Source organism: Condylura cristata, unplaced genomic scaffold (assembly GCF_000260355.1).
Source record: "Condylura cristata isolate star-nosed mole 26May11 unplaced genomic scaffold, ConCri1.0 scaffold00021, whole genome shotgun sequence".
Classification (NCBI taxonomy): Eukaryota; Metazoa; Chordata; class Mammalia; order Eulipotyphla; family Talpidae; genus Condylura; species Condylura cristata.
This window is the reverse complement of record NW_004567122.1, coordinates 37754591-37765728: the sequence shown is the minus strand read 5'-3', so window position 1 is coordinate 37765728 and position 11138 is coordinate 37754591. Positions and strand designations below refer to the sequence as shown.

Below are 11138 nucleotides of genomic sequence, written 5' to 3'. Positions count from 1 at the left end.
ATTTATGTATGCATACAGAACTGGGGTACAGGCCAGAGGTGCAGGGGTGGTGAGAGGATTCACCTGAGACAGTGTGGGGAGCAGAACAGGCAGATTGTCAAAGTACACTGCTGAGGGGAGCAACGGACACGGCAGGAGAGTTCCGCTGCACCATGTGGGTCAGCTCTGGGGTGGGGATCAAGTTCACACAGAAACTACCACTAGCTTAGCAAAGCTGAGTTTTAAACCGCTGCACCACCAGGGAGGGCCCTAAGTCATCATTTTCCAAGGTCTGGAGCCCTCTACAGGAAAAGCAAAGTTGGATTTCACAGTGCATGACATCTCAACTACTGGCACCATCAGCCACTGTCACGGGCAACTATATTCAGCAGATTCTGTGGGCGAGAACCCTTGGTGAATCTGATAATGCTGAGGCCTGGTGCCCACACACACTCCACATGTATTCCACAGGCGGCAGTTCTCTGGCGGGACTACGGGCCAGTCCAACTTCTTTGGAGGGAAATCTGAAAGTCTGTCTATGCAAAAATCACATATCTGTAAACTTGGGAATTGCCTTTCTAGGTATCTGTCCATTTACATGTGGCAAAAGCCTGTTAAGGCCTGCAACAACATAACCCCCCACCCCCCACCAGCAACCAGGGGCCTGGATAAATGTGCCCTGGTACATCCTGACCAAGAAACACTAGGCAGTCAACAAAAAGGGTGAAACAGAGCTGCCTGTTCATCTGGAAGAATTTCTAAGATACACACAACACCTTGAGAAAAGTAAGGCACCATTTTGTGGTTAAAGGGGAAAAAAAAAAAAGGTAGCAAAGGAAAATCACAAAACAGACCAGTAACCATGGTTACCTCTGGAGAAGGAAAAAGCCTGTGAGATGGGTGAGGAGGTTTTGCTTTTAACGGTCCCCGTTTTCTGCTTGAATTTTCATTCTGTGTGTCTGCATAACCTTTAGGAAAGTGTTTGCATGTAACACACAATTAAGGTTCATCTACAAAGCCCAAAAGGACTCTAGAGGCAGGGCATGCCTCTGTGGTTAGTCTAGCCATCCAAGAGGCAGAGGGGGTGCCGGGGAGGCCTTCCATCCCCAGTCTACAGGTTCAGTAATGCACCCTATTGCTGGTGAGCATGAAGAGCTGGCAGCAATCGGAGCTGGGCTGCTTGGGTGCCCACCACTCCTACAACCAGACGCTGACTGAACCCCAAGTCACCACCAGGATTTTGACTGGAGAGGGATCCTCACCAGAGAGAGCTCATCCACCTCAGGACCCGGGGCTGGGGGTCTCTCCAGGGAGGGGCTGGGGGGCGCTGAGGAAGGGGTAGGCGAAGCTGAAGCGTAGGACAATGCATCCCCAGTATCCAGGGCTGGGAAGGCGCCCAGACCCACGTCGTCCTCGGGGAAGTCATCGTCATCCAGAGTCTTGGTGAGCGCCGCCAGGAGGGCCTCATTCTCACTGTCGATCTGGAGCAAGGAACACGAGACAGCAGAGAGGGGACACGGTCAGTCAGTGTCCCGGGCTCAGTCTCCCTCACAGAAGAAAGCGGCTTCATACCTGTGGCTCCGCCATCATCACCCTCCTGCCAAGCCCTCTCGATCCCTCCCCCAGCAGATCTTAGTATTGCCGGGACAGCAGGTGACCCTGCCAGGAACAACAGGAGTCATGGTATTTACTAGCAGGCAGCAGGTGATGAGGAAAGGGCCCTGTCCTGGGGGGGTCCCAGTCTTGGCTCCCTGGCAGGTGGCCCCTGGAGCAGGGTCACCACCTGAAAGACACCCCACCACGAAGGACAGCTGCATCCACCACAGCTGGTCTCTGCCATCAGTAGCAGCACCCAGAGGGGCCTGGGCAGGCCATGGAGTGGCAGAAGCTTCAAGGTCTGACCAGGGTCACTGTGGCCGTAATAATACACCATCAAGGGTCCCAGGCCTCGCTCGCCCGAGTGCTGCAGGTGAGTGGCTAGGAGCCTGGGCTGTGGGGCTGCGGGGGAACCCCAGTCCCACATTTCTCAAAGGAGGGCCCTTGGGTAAGTCAGCTTCTGCATCTGTGGAGTGGAATGACAGACAGTACCTGCTTCATAAAGTCGAGGACTGGAGTTAGTCTGTGCAAGGTGCTCAGAAAACTAGCAGAGTAAGTGCTCTGACTGTGTTGATGACAGTGACTCCTGCTAACGATGACAGTGGACAGTGGTGGGGTGATGGTGATGGTGGAGGTGGGGGCGATAGGGATGTGGCAGTGGTAGTGGTGATGGGTGGTAGAACTATGCATCCTAGTGGTGGTAGGGGTGTTAGTGGGGGTGCTGATGGGGGTGGGGATGTGATGGTGGTAGTTGGGAGAGTGATAGTGACGGGAGTGACCTCCCTTCCACCAGGCACCCACTGGACATCTACTCCGTGCCTAGCCACTGGCGACAGTAAGATGGCACAGTGCCTGTCCTCATGAGCATACGCCGGCAGAGAGGTGGGACATAAAACGAGTGAGAAAGCCTGAGAAGAAAATACAAGAAAGCTGTGATGAAGGATAAAAACGTGGGGACAGTCTATGGCTCTTTAGGGTGATCCATGCAGGCTGCTGGGAGCCAGTGACCCTCTCCAGCTTCAACTGGAAAGATGAGAAGCCTCCAGCCAAGCAGTGGAAGGGCGGAGAAAGGAGATTCCAGGAGTGGGGGGATCCTTGTGCAGGGGCCAGGAATTTGGCTGATGACACAAACAGAAAGTCTTGATCACGGTGCTTCAGATGAACACTCTACAGAAAACCCCACGAGGGGCGGGGCGGGGAGTCCGTGTCATAGCCACTTTGCAGGAGGAAACTAAGACTGGTGGGGTGGGGAGGTGGACAAGCCATGTGTCCAGCTGCAAGCTGGACTAGGGCAGAGGCAGGACCAACATGTCGAATGCCATGCCCAGGTGGGCCGGGGCCCTCCCTTCTCTGGCTCCCAGAGCTCCCTCTCAGGAGGAGGTCAAGTCCAGAGGCCCACCAGCCCCAGGACAGAGGCTGGACGCAGAGCTGGCCCTGCTCTCTGGGAGGCATAAGCCGCCTCCCTGGGCCAGGGCGCCTGCTGGGTCTTTACTGAGGAGGCGTCTGTCACGTGGTGCCTCCACCAGCTCCTTCCCATCCCAGGTCGGCTGTTTATCCTTTTTTCAGGAGGTTCATCTGTAATCCACATCTCGTGATGGCCTTTTGGCAGCACAAAATCTATTCCAGGCCTGCAGCCGGGCAGCAGCTTAGTAATTCGAAGGGGGGACATGGGGAGAAGGGAACAAACGTGTTTGTTGTTTTGGGAACAAAAGGTTTTGGTTGGGTCTGACCCAGGTCCTGGGCTGGAGACCCAAGGACTGATGTGTCCCAGACTTTGGAGGAGGTACTGGGGCTCACAGGGATGTTGCCCACCGCATCCCAGGGCAAACTTTCTGCACTCCCAGGGTCCCACTTGATGGGGAGTTCAGACTGGGGATCTGGGGTTCAGTGTGACTCTTGAGGCTGGGGCTCTGCCGCAGACAAGGTGACCTCGGGCAGGTCTGTCCCTTCTCTGCCTTGCTGCCTTTTCTGTAAAACAGGAAGCCAAGCTCCCTGCCAGACCACCTCCTGGGGCTGCTAGGAAGGCCAGGTCTGGAATTACCTTCAGGGTACTCCTGTGCCTAACTCAGTGTCACAGGTGTGGCTGAAGGCCGATTTGCTGAGTGGAAGAATAGCTGAGTCAAAGAGCCAAACACTGACCTCTGGCCAGGGAGGGCCTGAGGTTGGTATCTCAGAGCAGCTTCTAGAGGGAGTCATTCAAAATGATGTCATCAGCAGTAGATGGAAGGAGAACTGTCTCTTCACAGGGTGCACAGGCATGGCCCGCCCGACACACTACAAGTTACTACACCTAGCAGAGCTGGAAGGGCCTCGGGGAACACAGAGTGGTCCCATGTCAAGCACGTGGCTACTTACTGGGGCTCCCTTAAGTCACTAACCAATGGTGGCACTGCTCCGTCCACACCAACATCTCCCTAACGCTCTCCTCCCATGACAGCTGCCTGTGTATCACAGGAAGCCTATTGGCCGTGTTTTTTTCTAGAGTGGGGACAGATGCTTGTGAAGGGTGGGAGGGGGCTTAGGAATCCGAGTCGAGGACTTCCGGGGCCCCAGGCAAGGTGCTGGCATGAACACACATTCTTGGAGAGCTCAAGAAGCACCCAACAGGTGGGGTACAATAAAGGGACGATGAAAGACCTTCTCTAGGTGGGGCTGGAGGCCTCGACCCAGATGGGGTTGGAGGCCCTGAGCTGGCGGGGGAGAAAAGCAGTTCCTAACTTAAGCATCATCCCATCCACACCCTGGATAATACATCACCCCTCTCCTTTTCCCGGGCACATTAGCTCAGTTCTCCCTGCTCCGCTTGGAAACGGAGTGCAAATTAATGGAGAGTTAATCAGCTGAGGAAGGGATATTAATAGACTCAGCTCCACCCCCAACCTTCCCCGAGCTGATCTCAAGCTGGAGGAAAAGAAGTCTTCAAGAAATCTGAGAGAAAATGCTTCATTTCGGGAGGCGCGAGTGGCTTGAAGAACGACACAGAACAGGATTAGGCTATCAGGATGGGAGAAACACTCCGAAAGCCTCCACCGTCCAGGGGGATTAACTGGGGTGTGGGAAAGCCAGGAACTCAGTTTCTACCTCTCTCCCACATCTTTCCACAGATTCCAGCATAATCTAAATGCACAGTGATTCTTGCCCCTGCAGGGTAAAAACCACAATGTAATCCATGTTCCTCACTCCTCACATAGGGAAACTGAGGCCCAGCCCGAGAGAGCCACGGTGGCAGGCTTCACCACAAGCTGTCATGGGGAAACGACACTTGCTCCCTCCAAAACAGCCAGTACCTACGGTGGCCCGGGACAGCCTCTGCGCACAGGGATGGAAGTCACCAGCCTTGCCCCATGTTCTGGTCTATTTCCATAGCAGAAGTCTGCTTCCTAGCGCTGATGCTAGGATGAGGCTGGGATGTGGGGAGCTGGTTTTGAGCTCCCCCGCCCCAAACCCTGCACTGTCAAGGGGGGAATCTGACTGAACTACCACAGAGGGGAGATATGGACTCGCAGCCATGAAGCCCTGGCTCAGGGCTTTTGGCACGGAGGAGAAGCAAACACAGTGACCTCCCTTATGCACAATCCAGACGCATGCCTGAAATTGCAGCTCGTGCTGAGCCCCGTACAAATGTTTGTACACACATACATTTCATAAAATTTAATTTATGAAATCAATAAGCAACAATAAGAAAGTCGAACAACAATAACAATATACTGTAGTAAGATTACAAGAAGGCCGTCTTTCTTCTCAAAACATCTGATTGTATGGTGTATTTTCAGATCATAGGTTACCGAAATCCCAAAACCATGGGGGTGTGGGGGACATTACTATATTATAATCAGTTCCTGCATTACTGGCCCATGACCTGAGTCTTGGCAATGTGTGAGGGCCCCAGAGGGGTAACAGCTCTCCCAACCCCCATCTGGACACACGTGGACATACGCACGCACAAAGGTGAGCGCCAGGACAGGAAGTCACCAACCAACGCGTCAGGAGGAGCCAGTGGGAGAGGTAGACGTGAAAGGGCTTGGCCTGTCTGATGCGTACTGAGCCTGGTGAGAGACCCTAGTTCCCCAGAGTCCAGGGAACAGATCAGTATGTAACACGGCCACGACACCCATGCTCACGGGGTTCCCACTGGGCACACTACTTGCTACAAGTACGGGGAGGACACACAGGTGTGTCACAGGTGGGCCTGGCCTTGCCTCAAAAGGGCAGGTGGTAGTGCAGGCCTGCAGGGCAGGGGCTGGTCTGCTGCCTTTTGCCACCATCAGCTGTGTGCAGTCTGCCTTCCTTCCTGGGCAGGAGCCCGGGGGCCACAGGGGTTGGCTCGCCGGGGGTCTGAGCAGGCTAGGGTCTGTGCCATCCAAGTCGGGGTCGTCTGCACGCAGTGTCTATACCCTCTCACTTTTGTCAGTTCTCCACAACCTGTGAGCACCTTCTGGGAGCTGCCCCTGTTTAGACAGAAGGCAGCTCCTACAGAGAGCCAGACCAGAGCCCAGCCCTGAATATCCTATGGGGTTGCAGAGGGACTGTATGGCGTGAAGGCTATGGGCTCCCCTCAGTTACAGTCTTTACCCAGGCCTTGCTGGCTATGTGATTCAGGGCAAGTTACTTAACCTCTCTGAGCTTCACTTTTCTTCACCTATTATAATAAGTGTTCTACTTACAGGTTGGAATAGTAGTGGGGAAAACCTAAGCTCCTCTCTATGGCCGGCAAGACCTAGCATGATCCAGTTGGTCCCGGATGACCTCTCGACCGTGTCTCCTAGCACTGGCCCCTTAGCGCCCACCCTCCAGCCCTCCTGCTCCCCCACACAGAGGCCTTCCCACCTCCTGACTCGGTGGACACCGCTGCCCCTGCTGGGAAGCTCTGCCCCTGCTCACTGAGCTGCCATGGCCGCCTCCTGCTCAGCTATCAGCTGTTCTGCTTCTGTGTTTGCCCACCCAAGGTCAGACTACAGAGTTCCCCAATAAACACAGTGACTGACACACAGAGAAGGCTCCACGAACATTCGGGAAGGAAGAGCAAAATCGGCCAGGACGGTTGGTGATGACGCTGATGAACTTGGCACACACAGCGTTATTGTTATGTTATTATGATAATGCCAGGCAGGCACCGCCATCTTGATGGGGGAGCAGATTTCAAGGAAAGAAGAATGAGCCCAAATGTACCCACCACCCTCGTTCAGCAGCCCCTGATTTCATCCCTGACCTTCCAGGCCACACGCCCAAGCCACAAAGCAAATGCATGCGGAGCTTGCTTCATTTGGAATCCACCCCCAGGCATGTTATCCCCTACTGGAGGGCCCCAAGGCCGGGCGTGGGCACACACAGGGTGTGATCGATATGGATACACGTGGCAGTTGCTGGCACTGCCTCCTCTAGGCTCCAACTAAAAACAGAGATAACTGCACTCATGTCTGAAGGTTGTTAAGAGAATTAAATGAGTTACTAGGTAAAAACAGCGGCAGCTTTGCCACAGGCGCTCGCTCAGTGAGTGTGAGTGGACCCAGCATGGTGCTGCCATGGTTATAAGGCCCCCAGGCACGGTACTGACTAGGTAAACTGCCCTAGGCCTGTGACTCAAGTCCTCAGAGCCTCTGTTGTCTCCGCTGTAAAATGGACACAAAGACTGAGCGCAATACGGGGCAGAGAGGATGGCCCACAGTGCGGCACAGTGTGCTGGAGTCACAGTGAGCAGCCTGAGGCCAAGTGCGGATCCCGGACAAGCACAGGGTCCAGGAGTCTGGAGGGAGGGGAGCCTTTGCCGACATGTAGGCAGGTGGCGAGGAGCAGAGCCAGGCTTCAGAACAGGGAGGGCGCAGAGGGCAGGCTCAGGATGACATACCTCGAGGAGTTCCGAGTCGTCGGGGCTGTACTGGCAGGGTTCAATCTCGGAGTTCTCTGGGCACCACTGCAGCTCCCCAAAGCAGGTGGCCGAGTCGAAGTCACTGGTGTCCAGCTGAGATAAGTCGAGCTCTGGAAAGTCAGCATAGAGCTGCTCCTCCCCGGGTCCCCCACCCTAGAAGACAAGAAGGAAGGAGTAGGTCAGTGCTGAGCTTGGCTGGAAGCCAGGAGGGTCCTTCTTACTTATGACGTTGCCCACCTGGACACTCAGTTGCGTCTGGCCAAGACCTGACTTCATCTGGTGACAAGAAATGTCAAGATCTGCCTTACCCTTTTGCAACTGTGGGATTCCCCAGAGCTAGGCTAGGCTGAGGCAATACAGACTCCCTGCTCGCTGCTCTTCCTGCTGCACCTCTGCACTCCCAGTCTTGCCCATTCCTCAAAGCCCTGCCCACAACGCACATCTCTTCTCTCTTACTGCACAGTCTTGCCCATTCCTCAAAACCCTGCCCACAACGCACATCTCTTCTCTCTTACTGCACAGTTTTGTTGAAAATGCTATTAGTCCTGCAAATAGAGAGCACTCCCTCTATCACTGCTTCCGCCTGAAAGGGGATTCCTAGAAGGCCACAAGCCCCTGATATTAACAATGAAAAAAACAAAAAATAGCAATAATAATGGTTGACATTATTGACTGATGTTCTGGGAGACACCCAAGTTCCCATGGATTTTATAGGAATGTTTGTAATGTCGAGAATGTTGAAGACCACCCATCAATAAGCAAGAGGGAAATAAAACTAGAGTCACTTGTATTGTGGGGTATTCAGCATTGTTTGAAAGAATGAGGCCCTCCCTGGTGGCGCAGCGGGTTAAAGCACAGCACTAAGAAGCTAAAGCCACTTCCGCATGCGTTCGATCCCCGCCTGCCCCAGAGGAGATCCACATGGCGTGGCAGACCTCTCCTGACCCGCCCGCTGCTCCCCTCAGCAGTGTACTTCGTTGATCTGCCTGTTCTGTTCCCCACTCTGTCCCTGGTGAATCCTCTCAACCTCCACATCTCTGGCCTGTACCCCAGTTCTGTATGAATAAATAAATAAATCTTTAAAAAAAAAAAAAAGAATGAGACAGATGTATATGTTCTCCAGACAGGTTAAATAAAACATGAAAGGGCAGATTATCAGCAGTAGGTCATTACCCCACATGTGTGAAAATGGAGTTACATGTTGCTCCACACATGTTAACACATATGGAAATGCACAGGGGAAGGCCTACAAGGCCACACACTGCCTGGCAGCGGCAGCTGGATGAGGGGAAACTTGAGGGACTCTGCAAATAGCACTGTTTGAACCCACACTTCTCAAAGTGTGGTCCTGGGACCGGCAGCTTCAGGTTCAGAGGGGAAGGTGCTAGAAATGATGCAGATTCCCCAGGTCTAACCTGGACCCGCTGAGTCAGAAGATGGCCTCTCGCACAATGGGGTCTCCCAGGCCTAAGGTGCCCTGCGCTCTTTGGGCCAGCACCGTTACGGAGGGACCCAGGAGCAGCCTGGCTGGAGATATGGGAACAAACATCACAGCGGTCATGGGGTCCTGCTGGGCCCTGCTGCCGAACCCCCACTCCCCCGCTGGGCAACCTCAGGCAAGTGCCTCTACCTCTCTGAAGTGCAACTGCCTCATCTGTAGAATGGAACACCTGCCTCGTACAGTAAAGACTAAATGAGGCAAGCTTATGCTTGGCCTGGTAAGAGTGCAATCAATCAGCTCACAGTAGTGGCAAATAGAATACTGATACTGATACCAATATTGCTAATAAGCCAGCGGGGAGGGGTGGAATCACCTGACAAAGGCTTAGGTGACATAAGAGAGATGGGTTTTGCCCAGACCTTTTCCTTAATTGTTCCCACTTACTAGGCCTCATAAATTATGAATAAATGTGTATTATTAGCTCAACTTGACACAGGAAAAAGGCTTTTATCCGAATTTGGGTCAAATGTCTTAATTGGTGTTTTGCAAGGATCCTGCCTGCACGGGCAGGCCTGGGCCAGGTTCTTGCAAGTGGCTGGTCTGCTGCTCTCTGCCCATCTGCAGGGGCACCCTCAGCCACCCCGACCCTCCCTCCACTGCCTGGTCCCTCCACTGCCTGGCCCCTCCCCAGCGCTGATACAGTCAACTAGCATGACCACCCAGCCCCATGTCACCCTGGCTGGGCCCTGCACTGGGTGCTGGGCTATAGAGGGGCCCTGGTGGAACAGGCAAACTCCTGTCCTCCTGGCGCTTACATGCTAGGGGGAGAGGGAAGGTGGACCTTGACCAAGTAATCATGACAGTAACACCAAAGATCAAGACTGTGGCTCCAAGAGAACAGCCGGACACAGTGGGGGAAATCAAGAGGACAGACGCTGTTTGAAGCTCTGGGACCCCAAGGTCACCTCATCCACCATGAAGCCCCTTCTCTGACTGTTCTCTTCTGTCCACCCCCCAAACACCCCTACGGCTAATTGCCTCCCTCCACTGTCATTGCAGAGGGAACTCTCGGGAGGCGGGGGTTTGGGGGGGGTGTCAGCACCTCCTGGGGCCTCCTTTGCCCTCCTTTGCTATGGGGCTGTGGGTTTGCTGCGCCCCTGCTCCTGCACCTGCAGGCGAGGGCGACTGCCTGCAGCCCCAGCAGCACTTTGTACTATCAGTCACTTAATTTTAGCCACGGCAGTGGGTGCGTGCCAATGTTTGTTCAACACTGCTGTGAGCCGGGCACTGTGACACGCAAGGCCCTGTCTTTACTTCATGAGTTGACATCTCAGGAAGAGAGCACATAAATATTTCATTATAGATCATGTCAGTGCTATGAAGGAAACAAAGGACCTGGACCGCGGACCCCAGAGGGAGAGGGGGAAGGCTATCTTAGATGGGGGTTCAGGGGAGGCTTCCTGGAGGAGCTGACACCTGAGTTGAGACTTGGAGGAAGAGTCAGGCAGTGGAAGACGTGGGGAAGAATGTTCCAGGCAGAGGGCCTGGCAAAGGCAGAGCCCACGGGTGCATCATACCGAGAGCAGGAGACAATGGCAGAGGGCCGGTGGGCTGGCAGCTCAGAAGCCAGTCGGGGCGTCAGGCTTGGGTTTTATTCCAAATTGGATGGGGCACAGCTGGCACAGAAGTGGGCAGATGAGCTAGGCCAGTCTAGCTCCCAGGGCAGAGTGGGCAGCAGGATGTGGGCGGCACCCTAGAGAGACCACCAAGGGTCTGTGAAGCAGGAAGGAGAGCCCAGAGCCGCACACAGGATGCTGGGGAGCTGGGGCTTCCCTGACCCGCAAAGTATTCAGCAATGAGCTCCATGAGTGCGGAGGAGCAGTGGGGGGTCTTTTTATATATCACGGCTCCCCCCATCCCCGTAATTCAGAACTCCAGCAAGTCTGTAGGATTTGTTTCTTAAAGACATAGAAATGACTTTATTATCAAAGTTCCAGAACCAAGACCAGGCAAGAGTCAGCAGCCCTAGGAGGCTGTCCAGGAGTGAGCCACTTGCTTAAGAACCAGAGAAAAGGGTCCTCCCTGGTGGCACAGCGGGTTAAAGCGCAGTACAGGGAAGCTAAAGCCACCTAAGCATGAGTTCGATCCCCGCCCCGGAGGTGACCCACATGGGGCAGCAGACCTCTCCTGACCCGCCCACAGCTCCCCTCAGCAGTGTACTTCATCGATCTGCCTGTTCTGCTCCCAGCTCTGTTT

The 11138-nt window shown here is 54.3% G+C and overlaps 1 protein-coding gene across 1 annotated transcript in view; it reads right to left on the bottom strand.

Moving 5' to 3' along the window:
• Positions 1-11138, bottom strand: part of PPARGC1B (peroxisome proliferator-activated receptor gamma, coactivator 1 beta) — a 105244-nt gene that overhangs the window by 19521 nt on the left and 74585 nt on the right. Inside the window, exons 2-3 of the mRNA XM_004686876.2 lie at positions 7421-7594; positions 1242-1460 (exon numbers count right to left, since the gene is read on the bottom strand). Of these exons, the coding sequence (XP_004686933.1) occupies positions 1242-1460; positions 7421-7594 (393 nt within the window). The remainder of the gene's footprint in view (positions 1-1241; positions 1461-7420; positions 7595-11138) is intronic.